This window comes from Chroicocephalus ridibundus, chromosome 8, assembly GCF_963924245.1.
Source record: "Chroicocephalus ridibundus chromosome 8, bChrRid1.1, whole genome shotgun sequence".
NCBI classification, from domain to species: domain Eukaryota; kingdom Metazoa; phylum Chordata; class Aves; order Charadriiformes; family Laridae; genus Chroicocephalus; species Chroicocephalus ridibundus.
The window spans coordinates 45,318,807-45,333,998 of NC_086291.1; the positions used below are offsets into that span (position 1 = coordinate 45,318,807).

General features: G+C 39.5%; 1 protein-coding gene across 1 annotated transcript in view; it reads right to left on the reverse strand.

Moving 5' to 3' along the window:
* The window catches only part of TEKT5 (tektin 5), a 28,338-nt gene that overhangs the window by 6,419 nt on the left and 6,727 nt on the right, over positions 1 to 15,192 (reverse strand). The window contains exon 5 of the mRNA XM_063345200.1: positions 12,741 to 12,963. Within this exon, the coding sequence (XP_063201270.1) occupies positions 12,741 to 12,963 (223 nt within the window). The remainder of the gene's footprint in view (positions 1 to 12,740; positions 12,964 to 15,192) is intronic.

Below are 15,192 nucleotides of genomic sequence, written 5' to 3' on the forward strand. Positions count from 1 at the left end.
GGGGGTTATTTGTTTTCTGCTTATGGTGGAAGAGGGGACTTGCGCTCTCAGTTCAGGTCCTGGGTAGGACCTTTGTGGTTCAGATTTTGAGCTTTATTGGTAGTAACGCTTTCTTGGGCAGCAGGGGGAAATGGCGATTCATCTTTGTGGAGCAAATCTATCAACGAAACAGTGCGATTAGAGCAGGCCAGAGCACTGGGTTAGAAATGAACGATGACTGTGAAACCAGTTCCCCAGAGCGATGCCACAGATTACAGATGTGCTTGTGTTATGGTAAGCACGTAATGTAGTCACTGTGCTAATAATTCCTGTCCTGTGATAATATGAATAAAAATAATTTAATTTATTCATAGAATCATGGAACAGTTAGAGTTGGAAGGGACCTTAAAGCTCATCTAGTTCCAACACCCTGCCATGGGCAGGGACACCTCCCACTAGACCAGGTTGCTCAAAGCCCCATTCAGCCTGGTCTTGAACACAGTGAATAGAGTTAGGTTACAAGATCTCTTACGCTTAATTAGTGCTAATTGTTCTAATCAGGTTAGAGAAGAGGATGAAATTAATGTTTTCTGCGAGAAATTTTTTCCTGCCCTCTTTTTCTTTGAAAGCAGTATAGCATATAGTATGTGCACAGAAACATACTGCAGCGGGCTCTGGAAGCACTACACAAATTTGTAAGATGACCAGGGAAGAAACCTAGTAGTCTTTAGTATTTCAGGTAACAGTGCCGCTCCTCTGCCACAAACCCTTATCATATAATGATTGCCTATAGCAAGCCATGGCCATCCCAGTACTATGTGACAGTGCTTCTGGAATGGTTGGGTGCCCTTTACGCTTCTATTCTGCTTGCATGAAAAAATAAATTACTTATCAGATATTTTTTTTAAGATGTAAAAACAACAAGCTGATTCTAGTACAGACAGCGTTGAGCAGATTGCCTGTGCATAAACTGTCCTCAGTCTCTTGGCAAGGCCATTTTCTTTTAAGTTCAGCTAGCAGAGGGAACTTTAGAAGAGTGGTTTTCTGAACCCACACGTTTCTTAAATCCTCTTCTGATGCATTCATGTGTGGCCACAGTGCAAGTACAACAGCCAGACCACAAACCTGTGCATTTCAAATTCAGTAGTAATGTTTCAAGTGCGTGAATGTTGGTAATCATCAAAACTGAGGTTTGTTTCCATTCCTCTGCAGCACTTACTGTGCTGTCGGGCAGAACCTGGCTGGGCCTCGTTGCCTGCTGTACATGTAGCAAACCCAGAGGTGTTCCCTTAGTGACACAGAAGCAGGAGACTCTACTGTGCTCACTTTTTAGAATACTAAGTCATGTGTACAGCTCCCCCATAAATAATGGCATGTAACTGACACAGGATAATAGCAGTCTTGTATCTAGAAGTGACTCAGTTTGTAGAGCTTGCACAGCCCGCAAGTTCACACAACGTTAATGTTCCAAAAGGGCAAGCTCTGAAGTCTAAATAGAAAATGTTTTTCTTTCTTCAGAATACAGTAGTTCATTAGTCATGAAAAGGGAGATTTTATCTATAAGTCACTGAAAATGCAGTTTTATGTCACCCTTTATAATGTTTTATGTCACCACAATGTGCAGTAACTACGCTCCCGTGCCATGTGAGTTCCCTACATGCTCTAGTGTCCTGCTCATAAAGGTAGGAGTAGTCTGCAAGCACGTGATGCACAACCAAGGCAATGGATTAGCGCTACTGAGCAAACCCCTCCTTCATTCATTAAAGAAAAATATTGTTTAAATCCGCCGGTGAGCCCAAAATTCAGATGTGAAACTATACATCCATCTTTAAGCCCTGCTTGGCTGCATGGAAATGGATGTGGTTGAGGTTCGTTGTGTGTTCTCAAATTTTTTTCTTACTTTTTTTTTTTTTTTAAAGTGCTGTCATTTAAGACATACAAAGAAAAATGTCCTCGGGGGAACCACCTCCAACGCATTGCAGAAGCTTTGTACAAACAGTTTTTGATTACTCATTGTGGCCACACATTGGGTAAAATGATTTAGATAATCTGCTGTACATAAACGGATTGGTGGGGAGGATCACCAGATAGTGTTGCACCAGTCTACGTCATTTCTGGATGACCTCCAAAGGCAGGAAGCAAAAACAACAAATGCTAAGCAGCGTGTTCCTAAGAGCGCGGTGAGGGATTGGCTCGGGCAGCTGCCCATCCGGAAACTTTCCCTTCCAGGACATGAGTAAAGTTTTGTGCTGCAGTGTTCTTGAGAGCTTGTAGAAAACTGCACTCCCACTATTCTCTCACCTCACCGAGGTCTGGATTTTTATAGGCAGTAAGATTGAGAGAAGAAGCCATTGAAGTAATACGTGTTTCATCATGTATTCAGGATAGTCTTATGTACAACGTAAGCATTTTTAAAATGCTACGGTCTGACAGCTATCTTTATTTCTTTGTTGTTTCTGAAGTTTGCTCAGTGTTCAATATCTGAATGCAAAAAGCAGCAGCCCAGTAATATGGTGGGAGGAGCGTTCTTGTGCCTCCTCATTTTGTAAATTTCTCTATATTTAATATTTTGCCTCTCAGCCATTTTTTTTAAACTTTTTTTCATCCATGTTTCCACATTTCATCCAATTTATTTTGTAAAAGTTGCATTTATTTAGGTTATCATGCGTAATTGAATGAATAGTATAATTGTGACTGATTTCACAATTAATTTTAGGGTATGTGACCACATTATTTCAAAGTAAAACTGTGATATCTTGTAATCTTTGGATTACAAGTATAACCTAGATCTTGAATCTGAAATGGATTTGGACCTGATAGTTTTTACTGTCATGTCGTAGCCAAATTCTTGATCGAGATTACGGTGTCCCTTGCTCTTGTTTGGTTTAGGGTTTATGTGTTTCTTTTGAAGCTTAGTTGCAGGTCACTGTTTTATGACTTATTTTGTTTTGTTTTTAATCAGATAGTGGTGGGAAATAGTCCAGGAATCTTTTAAGAAAAGAAAAGCACACTTAAAAGAAAAAATCATGCTCAACAGAATGTGACATCAGCAGGTAATGCATTCAAATAGTTAAACTGTGTTGAAGCAGAGTTAGAATCATTCCGAGCAGTAATTTTGGGGCATTTGTTGTGTGTACCCATATGGGAGATCTGAGCTTCATAGTTAAGAGAAGCAGCGGTTTCGTTTGCGCCCAGGGGAAATATCTTCAAGCCCATGCATTACACAATTCATCAAGCATATCAGGAGTGGAGAGATTGGTCTGGATTTGGGAATATCGCAAGCTTTTATTTATAAAGCTTCCTAACAATGGGAATAGGGTTGGCCTAAATACAGTCAACGGATCTGAAATCTAAAGCATACTCTTAAGTTCTACACATGCTAAAGAATACCTATAAACATTTTCTTTATAACTGTCAAAACTATCAGAATGTAAATACTATACTTCTAAAACAAAGGCGGCTTTAAATATACATATGGACATTGAATCTGTGTCCTGACACAGATTGGTCTATTCAGCATTGACTGAAACAGAGGACCCAGGGACCATGGGCCTTCCACTATTTGCTCGGTATAACAATTTACAATCTTACAAAAATCCTCCTTCTACTGAACTCAAGTATGCATTTTTTACTTTAATCTCTGAAAATAATCTAATCAATTTCAAATTTATATGCAATCAGTTTCTACTTAACTTTTCCACTGGTCCTAAAAATGTACAAGATGTTTATTTCAAAAAAGCTTTATTAAAATTAGAGGAGAAAAACATGGGATCATTTAACTTGGCCTGAATTTTCTAAAATATTTCCAAAATAACAGAGGAAGCACTAACTTTACACAAGGAAATGCTTAACTCTTTGCATACCTCCTTGCTACACTTCCAACTATTGAAGAACAAGTATCAGAGTTCTGTTATTTCTCCTCCATTTTACACTGCATCATGCTTTCAGGTGCTGCAGGACCAGCAATTTTAGAGTATGTCATCATTTAGGAGAACAAAATTAAGTGCTATGTTATTAACATATTTTTGCTAAACCTGGACAAAATAACAATAAAACTGGCAGTTTGGGCCTTCTGCAGGTTCTGTTTTATCTCAAGTTACCTCATCTGAGAGAAGGGTATACATCCCTTTAATAGAGAGAACATGTCTCTAGAAAGAGATGGTGCCAGAGAGAAACCACTATGGCTCATGCAGCTACTCTGTAATACCGATTCTTATCAGGAATGAGGTTCTTCTTAGTCATTGATGAAATTTCAACTCAGTCATGGTAAGCCAAATTTGCCCTGACTTCAAAGTCAATGCAATGCATTTGTCTCATGATCCTTTGGAGCCTGAAAATGCTTCTTTTCTAGAAAAGCTACTACATATGTCCATCTCTCTTTCCTGCAAGACAGCCCTTTCTGAGAATTAGGAACAGTTTTATGAATGCATATGAGTGCTGCTGCTTTGCACTAAGTCCTGTTTCCTTTGCCAAGCTTCCACGAATTGCCTGAGTGCAGATGGGTTGCAGGGCAGGGAGCAGTAATAGTAGCAACCACCTCAGTTTCTCACACGTAAATGTCACAGAAAGAACTTATCTCTATATCAATGCCAACAAAGTCTCACATCCATTCAATCCTGGCTGCCTTCACTTAGCAGCTGTGTGCCCCTCAGTGCGAGAAGAGATTTCTGATATTTTGCAAATAAAGACAACTGGATTCACGACAAGCTGAATACATCCTGATGCGCAATGGCTGTCACTTGATTATAACTCTATCCTTCCCCATTTCATGTTCCCCTCAGGCTACTCCATGAAGCGGAGCATTGCTGCACGGCATGCTGAGGAGCAAGGCTTCTCCTATGTGGTTTCTCCACTTACCCATAGTTTGTACTCTGATGTAGTTTACGCAAGTCTTTATGATTTCATGAGATTAAGAAACAGTTTTCAGACAGAGAAATCTGGCTTTGTCTTCAAGTGAGTGCCTTAGCTTTCATCTGTAATTTCTCTTGGTTTGTAGGCAAAAGCCTATTCCTAGCTTAAATAACTATTTACCCCTTCAAACAGGTTTTTCCAGGCAAGTCTGAACTGCCTACACCAACCCGCACACACCTTCCCAACCGCTTCTGAGTCACTCTTCATTAATCATCTGAAAACTTTACCCTCAAACAGGTTCCAGTACCAAATGATAAGATTAACTGTATACCTAGCTACCGTGAACGGGCGTGAAAAACTGTAAATAACTGAGATTTTAAGGCATTAAAAGAGGAAGGGAAAAAGATGATCAACAGAAATACAGTAAAACAGTTAGGTGGAGGATACATTGGGGCCTGAGATGGAAGCCTCTGTGGGACAAGTGCCACAGGGAAGGGACTCCCTCTGCTATATGCATACTCCTGCCTGAAGCTCACAACGCTGCTGCACCTCTCCTGCACACTTCTTGCGTGGGCACCTCCCATTGTATTTTAGTATTTCTGTACGTTCCTGTTCAGAGGAGCAGGCTGTTTCCCTTTCAACAGCCGTAGGGGGCTCTGGTCAGAATTTCTCAGATAAGAAGTTTGAAAACTATTTCAGAGGCTTGTAGGCAGTTTCTGGTTTTATTGCCGCTAAGGTTTTCCTGGCTTTCATTCGATATTTTATGCTAGTTATAAAATTAAATAGGTTCATCGCTTGAATTAGAAGAAAGTTGTATAAATATAAAATATATTCAGTATTTCCTTCTAGACACCATATAAACATACTTGATAGTTGCTAAGACAGGAAAAGATATTTTTTTTTCCTTAAATTTACAAATAAATTTACGAAAAATAACGTGTGAAGGATGGAGACTCTGAGGGGGGTAACTTATTTAAGAGATGGATTAACTTACTAAAACAAAGTTCTGTAGGCTCTTCAGGTATAGAGTAAAAATATACCAGGCAGAAAGGAAAGTGAAAGTTAATTTCCATCATATATTGATGTAATATAATGCCTTTTCACACCCCAGGGGTAAAAAAAAAACCAAACCTGGAGCTGTTTCTAAAAGCACACATTCTCAGTGAGCTGAGTAACTGAGTGGAAATACTCAGCATCATGGCTACTCATTTATTGGAGCGAGTGGTTATTTTTTCATGGTTCTATTAAACACGTACCTGTTTTTCTAGCATCTTTCTGATCCCTGTGCCCCCGGGTAGAGGGATAGCAAGGCTTGCAGGAAGGGTGAGGCTGGGCACTCTGCCTCTGGGCAGAGAAACACTTCTGAGCACAGTACAGGTGTTGGAGCGGGTGGAGTTAATCTACTATTTAGGTATGGTATAAATACTGGACTATATAAACACATCACTTGCTGTCTGGTCTGACTGATTCCCAGAGCTAATGTATGTAAACATCCTGCCTTGTTGGTTATTTCCAGGAGACTGAAGCCAAAGTAACTATTTATGTTAATATTAACTTTATGGAAAAGAGATGCAAACATATTAATGTGGGGCTGGCACCATGATTAAACGTTTTCCTTCTTTTTCTAAAAATTTGTGTACTTTTACACCAGATGTAAAACATATTTACTGTAATTTCTCTTGGCATAAATTGAGTGTTTCTTGAGGCGTGCTGAAGACAGCATACCACCCTCTTCTACTTTGAATTGCATACACTATATTTTCTGTTCACTAGCCTAAAAATCGGGTCCATAGCAGCTCTGAGCCTGACCAGGATCATACACTTGGATTAGACTCTTGCAGAATATTCGCATGTCCAAACAACCACATGCTCTGTGAGCGCCGTGATGATGAAACACAGTGGAGCTGTAATACCCTTTTTGGTTTGTGATCTAACTCTTGCCAAATACCTAGCTAGGGCTTCTGGGCTTCTGCCTCCAGCACTTCATATTTCCTGCGTTCTGCTATCCAAATTCTGGATGAACTTCGCATTGTCGTGACCAAGAGTAGTCCCAGAATCAAGAAAGATAAATTAATCATAGACTTGTGCAGTTGACACAGAAATGGAAATGGGACGTTTTCAGTCCTAGGGTCAGAAAGACGTCTTAGTTATGCACTAAGTCTGCTCTGCCTGCAGGTCACACTAGCCTATCCTGTAGAAATTCCTCTTTGTAAGCCAGCGCCTGTAGAGAGATCAGAGCTTTCAGGGAGAACAATGATCTTGATTTTGAGTTCCTGGTGCTAATGAAGCCATCTATCTGTGGTAAGATGTTGCAGTGATGAATTCCTTTGCTCTGAAAAACAAATGCTTATCTTTTTCATCTAGATTCGTCTGGCTTTTGTCTGGCCACTGATTCTTCTTTTGGTTTTGTCTGCTCAAGCAAAAAGTCTTTTATTACGATTCTTTTTTCTTCTGTATAGATACTTCTGGGTTTAGCAAGTTCTCTGCCCCAACCCCAACTATTATTCAGATAAGGTAAATAAAGCGGTGTCATCTAGTGCTACTAACATCAACCTTTTCACCCTGCTAAAGAGAAAGTTGGGGAACTCAATTGCTTGCTTTCCAGTCCTTTAATCATTCTTGCAGCTGTGATGACTTTCGGGCTTTGGAGTTGCAGTAGGAAATGCTTTATACCACAGCCTTGCTCCCACATACTCTGATTGCCACTGTAAGATGGCAAATTGTCTTAGTCCTCTAGAAGAAAATCAAGCAAAAGTGGGCAGACAGTAATTTTACATAGAAGCTCTACAGTGAACTGGACGCGAACACATATAAAACAGGTTTTCAAGGACAGCATTTCCCTTCTGCATTGAATGGGTGTCTGTTCAAAATTATACAAAAGCAATTTAATCATTTTTTACTGTTCCTCTATACAAATCACTTCCAAGACTTCTGATAGACTTGGGGTTTTTCAGCCTCTGTAGCCAGCTTTCCCAAAGAAGGGGCGGGCAGCAAGAGCCAAATAGCAGACAATGAAAATCAGACAATTTCCTGAATACATCAATGAAGTAAGAGTGAGAGCAGACAGCAGCTGGATTGAGAATGCAGAAAAGCACATGGGAATCACTGACCAGCGCTCTTTAGAGACTTCCCTTGTGCTGACTTGGTTACTTGATCTGAATTTGGAGCCTATTCAGTACTGGGATTCAGACCAAACTCCAAGTAGAATAAAGGGTAAAAACGCATCTGATCTGCCCCAAGACAAGACATCTGTAAATTGCTAAACCGTCCCTCTAACTAAATGCAAGTTGTTGTAGGTTTATAGTGAAAAAAAAAAAGTGATGGGACAGGTGAATTTATATTATGATAGCGTATGCATGTTTTCATCGTATGTATTGTCTAATGACTAGAAATTGAAGTCATTTGGTCTTGTTTGCACTGTTTTAGAGATGAAAAAGAGGCAAAGCAGCTTGAATGTTGGGGTTTGAGAAAGTTATTTAAGGAGCAAAAATCTGTTTTTCAAATGCCTACCGGGAAAAGTTCTTAGGTGCATCTCTTGGCTTACCTGGATTGGAAAGTGCTTACAGTTAAGGCAAACTAGCTGAAGTCTTTTTTTGAAGACTGTATTTTGTTCATGTGCTTCTAAATATGATGTGTGCACACTCTATAGTGTGAACCTAGGTTAATTACTATGACAGCACCTCAATCGGTTACAACAGGAAAATTCTTGGAGTTTATTATTCAATTGTATTTCAGTAACTCAAGGCAAATGGTGCAGGAACATGTTAGAAATTGAGGTACAAGCCCACCAGCAGTTCTAGGAGCAGACAAAATCCTTATAAAAACAGATGGACTGCTGGTACAGTTATTACTCCGACTTGTACAGTTTGTAAGCTGAAATGGAGACATTATGTCATTGATGGAGAAGGTCTTGGCAAAACTCCTGGCATAATGCTTGATAGAAGTAAAAACAGGATACCTTCATCACATAAATACATTCTATGTATCTTTTGGTATAAAGAACAGACTTGTCTAGCCATCAGGGAAGAAAATATCCTAGAATAAAACTAAACAGAATAATAATGGATTACTGTTTTTCTTTACATTTTGTTTATAGGAGAAATATGAATTTGGTGGTACTTAGGAGGAGAAGGAAGCTTTGGAAGGACTGCTGTAGATTGTTCATACAGAGCCTTTGATAACACAACTGTTATCAACTTCCGTTGAACTAGAATATCAACCCAGCAACCTTCTTGGGAGCAGCAGTCCTGTGAGGCACTGCTGCAGACAACGGCACCCAGGAAAGAATGATGCAACATGCGCAAATGCCTACCAAGGGGGAAATCCTTCCTCTTTAGAAGTAACTGGTATAGCAAACTGCACATGGAATTCCTTAGCTTGCTTGGGGAAATTCAGAACTAACTAAACCTTGTTCATTCTTGTATTTTTATTCCTATTCATTGTTTTCCAAGCAATTAATGAATAGCACTCTGCTCACATAATCTCCTATGTGATATAATACTGTCATCAAGCAAGAGAAAGAAAGGCAGGAAGAGAAAGGCCCTTTACCATTTGAGTACAGCAGTGCAAAAATGTTCCAATACATCATTACCAGAGCAATGCCCACGTTCCTTTTGGTAGTAGATTTCCCTAAACAAGTTTGAAGCAATGACATTGTTGCATAGAAAGTCAGGACTGTAAACGTGTGGCCATGAAGCCATCATACGTATAGGCAATATAAACTAAATATGAAAAAAAAAGATCAGGCCAGGAGAAACATTTTAAGTACAATATGACAAATGCTAACCATGGCGCACAGCACAATCCCCACCACAGTATCAATGGCAGGCACTAGTACAGTGTACTGATCCAAGAATTTAAGCGTAATTAGATGAGTTTTTACAAAAAGCTTAGTTCCAAAGGAAAACTATATTTTTCCAGGGCCAATAGATGAAATCTACAATGTAAGACAAGCTGTTCCACCTGGCGCTCTATGCTTCCAAAGAGCATGCAGCGGACCACAAGCTGAGGCATTAGGCATTTGGTTTGTGATCTTAACCAGCCAATCTTTGATATGCAAGTGATACAAACAGAAGAAAATGTGCCATTTCAACATAGGATCATTTTTAGATCATCACCATATTCCCACTATTTACTCTTTTATGTATTTTTTTATTTCTTTTCCTTTTTCAGGGTACAGATTTTAGAAACAAACAGTTGCAGGAGGTTCCCTGTAGGTTGTTGGGGTTTTTTTTGTCTGGAAGAGATTTTCCTATTTTACAAATCAGAAAAGTATTTTACATTCCAAATGGGCTCCAGACCTCATTAAATTAATAGCATTTCCTGGTTCCAAGATAGCGAATCTTTTCTATGCTCATTTTCCTCTCATTTTATGGAGCTAGCCTGCTTAGCTAGGAAAATAATTTGGCAGAGAGAAGTATGTCTCCGAGAGTGGCATTCATAGCTTGAGAAGTCAGTGCAAAAACAGCCTTTGAAAGATTGGCTGATTTTTTTAAACAGAAAAATCAAAATTGTGGCACCACTGTCCAATTGCTGGTAGACCTGAAGGGAACAGGAACTCTAGTAGCTGCATTTGACTATAATCACATCCCAATGGAAGAACAGAAGTGCAGCAGAATTTGGGACAGCCATTGGCTGTCTTATTAAAGCATATCCTAGCAATTTTTTTTTTCTCCGATTATTACAGACTATGCTGCAAGCCTGGAGAAAGAAGAAAGTGTACTATGTTATGCTTACCTATAGATAATGGTTAAACGAGCACTCGTTCCTTACTCACTTCTGCCCTCACTTGCCTTTTCTTTCCTGTTGTCCTTTTGAGGTATGGTCATGAGCAAGAGAATTAACAGGACTTCTACCATGGAACTTCACCCACATCGAAACCAGCAATGTTTTTGCTCAGGAAAGCTATTGTATTCTCCTTACCTTTGACAACTCTGACAAGCCTGAATTACTCCTCACCGGCATGGGCAGCTTTCTTCTTCTCTAGCATTTTGTTATTTTGATGTAACTGCATTACTATAGAGTTTGTGACGAGTAAAGTATTTCTGCACGTACGTGCTAACTAGTAACTCAGCGGTAACAGCAGCATTCGTTCATAGACTGCAATCTTATTTTTTTATCCATGTATACCATACAAACTTACTCTTTACACAAATATGATTATGCAAGTTTCTCCAGATAGCTTATTACTGCTTTTTAATGGTGTAACGGTATAAAGACACAAATAATTTTTTGCCATTATATACCAGTTGTCAGCAGTTATGTCACAGTATCAGCTGGACTCCATGACAAAATCCCTGCTCGTATGTTGATATCTTACAGTGCACTTTGTGATTCTGTATGTGCACCATGTCCTACCTTATGCTAGAAGTTCTTTTATAAAAGGGGCGCTTAACAGTATTAGAAAAGGTCAATGGAAAATGTGAAGCAAATGTTCATAGATTAAATCCATGAGAAACTTAGATGGATGGGTAATTCAGGGATAAAGTGCTATAGTTGGCTAGATCATATACAATCAAAAACACACGAAAAACTACATTCAACATCTTCCATGCTTTATAAGCAGGGGAAAAAAAACCCAACAAGACGTTAATTTATGTGCTGTGACTTAACACGTATTTTGCTGGTTAGTTTGCACTTTCCTAAGAGTCCCTAAAAATAAACTGGAAACATCATAAACTACTTATGGCAAATAGAATGGCAGGAAAACTCTATTGTTTCCAAATGTGCATTGAAACAAATGAGTGAACACGAGGGTCCAATATGAGAGAAAGAGTCTCAACGGAAGAACTTACTGAACTCTGACTGAAGTCACATGAAGGTAAGACAGGGAGTCTTGCTAGCTTAACAAGATCTTAGCTGTCAGTGCAAAGGCAGGAGCTCTCGTTAACTTCAGAAGATATGTTTCAAAATTCAACTAATACACATCCAACACGTCACTTATTTCAGTGAAAACTTACTGAAAAGGTAATACAGGTAGAGATTAATACAGGTCTCTCTCCTTCTGTGTCATTTCTGCTTTGTATTTTAGGAAGACAAAGGCAGAACAAATGTTTGAAAAGTTCGCTGTCTGACCCACTCCGAAATATCAGGCCGTTTCTGACCCCGACCAGGCCAAAATTCAGGTTAAAGATGTGGAATTATATTTATTGAAAGGGAGAGAAAAACTTGTAAATTAGGTGTAAAAGGTAGACTAATGATATTCTCTATGTCAATACTTCCAAATTTTAGTTAATGTAGGGCTCTAAAAAATGAGCGGTAATGGTTACAAACTGAAAGAGGGTAGATTTAGATTGGATATCAGAAGAAATTATTTTCTGCGAGGGTGGTGAGCCCCTGGCCCAGGTTGCCCAGGGAGGTTGTGGCTGCCCCATCCCTGGAGGGGTTAAAGGACAGGTTGGACGGGGCTTTGAGCAGCCTGGTCTGGTGGGAGGTGTCCCTGCCCAGGGCAGGCGGGTGGAACCGGGATGAGCTGTAAGGTCCCTTCCAACCCGAACCATTCTATGAGTCTATGAAAATGAAATTTAATTCACTGTTTAAAAAAAAGGAAAAAGTAATTCATGTACTATTTCTGTATCAGGAAACAGCCAGGGAATATCATCAATAAATGTAAAATAGAAAAAAATACCGTCTGAGATTTAAACACTTTAAACATGTAAGTTGCAAATGAACATAATCAGTGGGTGATTATGGACGGACGTTGCATGGTTCCTTATAAAACCTTGTCATCCTGTCAGCCTGCCTGTCTTTGAGTGGGGTCTTCTCAGGCCGTGTGTGATTCAAGTGCACCATTTGAGGACAGGTAATACAGGTATATCTTTTGAGGAGGGGCTCATTCAGGAAGGAGGATTTCTATGCTTTTCAGGTACAACTAAGATAATATGCAGCTGCCAACTCTTAGTGAGTCTTACCTTGCCCAGTTGTGCTTGGAGTTTATTCTTTGCATCAGCTACTTCAGCAATACGATTATTAAAGGCCAGGTTGGTACTGATGAAATGATTCCATATCTCCTCAGATTTGCTCTCCAGTCTAACCTCTGCTTCCTCTCGGAGCTTGGCAGAGTTGGCCCTTGCATGTTGAGAGCACCTGATATTGTCTTCACTGAATTTAGCCCATGTTTCAGGATTTGAAACACTAGTTAGAAATGGAAAATAAGAGGAAAACAAAAGATAAAAGTGGAGGTGAGCTATTTTCTGTTCAGTGATAATTACAATGAAATGCACTGAGATTAAGTGTTCATCCACTGAACTGTGCAAACTGTGCAATCACATAAATCAGGTGATTCTGTTGGTTTCATGCTCGCTTCTTTTTCCTTTTTTCCTCTATAAACCAAAGATTTGGCAACAGGAAGTGAAGATTTTGGAGAGCTGCTTCAACAGAATTCCTATGGGTTGCTTGGATATTGTAGCTGCTAATTCAGGTCTTAATGTCATCACCAAAGTAAGTAGATTTATGCTCTGCTGTATAAAGAATGACCTTTTCTTGCATACCTTTTGCTTAAATATAGTTTTTAAGATCAGGTATCAATGTCAGCAACGCACCTTCTTCTTGTCTTTAACAGATTAGGTGATGGTCTGAGTTCATACCTGCTGCTGTATCTCAGCTGAAATTTGACACGTTTCTCTGTATCAAGGTTCAGAGTGCTTATGGCCTTAGTGGATTATTAGATTATGTAGCATGACCTCCTGTACATTGCACACCATCAAATTAGACTCCAATACAGTCTATTTTTGTGAACCCAAATCCTTATCCTGGGGAAACAGAGTTACGTGTCACCAACCACCAGAGAACATGAGCACCTGACGTTGTATCCTGATGTCTACAGGGAAAATAAGCAAGAAACCAAAGGAGGGAAGGATTGTTAGACAGCTCTTCAGACAGCTCTTGTCTGCTGTCAGAGCAGCCCTACCTCGTAACATATGCATGAACTATATAATAAAGCGTGTGGCGCTGAGATGCCAGTAGCCCTCATCATCAGAAAGAACGGATAAGGCACGGACCTAGGAATAAGGAGAACTGGAATTTTTCTCCCAGTTCCAACACTGTCGTTCTGTGCTGTGTTGTTCAGATAAATATCTCCATCCTCTTACTTCTCTATGTATTAAAATGAACACCTCTGCTTTAACTTACGTGGCTGTTACTGTTAAATTCAATAATATCTATGAGACAAGCAGAAATGGCGCTGCTATGGAAAGGCCTATGAATACACAGAGAACGACTGAATATAGGGCTCCTGCACTAAAAAATGCCACCCATGAATGTTCCTGCTGCAACGTCCTGCATGGAAACAAACTTTGGGATGCTTGGGTTTGTGTCCAAGCTTCACAGATGGCCTTCATTATCATAATTAACGTAATTATGAATATAAATCCCACACTCAAGTCTTTCCAAACTGAGAATTTAAAGAGCCCCCAGCTTGAAAACTGATGCAGCGTAAGCTACTCTCTTTGGAGTTAAAGTCACCACCTTCATTAATGCATTGCTTAGCCTAATAGATCACCTCTCCCTTCACCCAGAAACATTTAGCGTATTTTTTGAAAAGGTACGGATATTTTACTTGCCAAACTGAAACACTGAGACAAACTTCTGCCTGTGTTTAGACTTCATTCTCCACACAAAACTTCTTTCTAAGAATTATGCCTGTATTAAACTCTGCAGGGAAAGGTCATTATTTATTGAGTTTTACATTAACTTTAGATTTTAATTGAACACTGAGAATAAATATTAAGGGATGCAAAAAAAAAAACTTTGTTGGTGCTTGTTTTCTCAGGGGCCCTTTTCTCAGTTTTTCATAGGGTGTTCCTCTCTCCCCAAACAGAAGTACTGGTCTTCCTAAACGATTTAGAATTCCTTAGTGCCACACATCTATTTAGGCAGCTTCAGGTAAGCAACATGATACCGTAGTAAAGCACATAAATTGGTATGCTACCCCTGAGCTGACATTGCTTACAGCTACTGTTCCAGACCATCTCAGTGTACTTTCTGCCGAGTATTGCGTTTGGGGTTTTTTTCCATCTGTGGTGTGATCATTATATTCATATTCTCATCAGAAAAATAAATTTCCAAGTAGGTTTCCATCTTGACTATCTGAAATACTTAGTACTTAATCTGTTCTTTTACATTGCTTTTTCAGACTGTAACTCATCCGGCTGGCTCTGGTGCACAGAAAACACCTGCTCTTTTCCTGAGTGCTGCAGGTATGTCTCAGTCTGCCAAATGGTTTCAGGAAAATGTTAATGAAAAATGGCATTTCTTTGGATAATGGTTGGTGAGAAAGGAAAAGGGCTGTAAAACTTATCCCCACGAATTTGCTTTTCACCAGAGCTGACTAGAATAATTTTATTTATTGCTAATCCTAAAAGT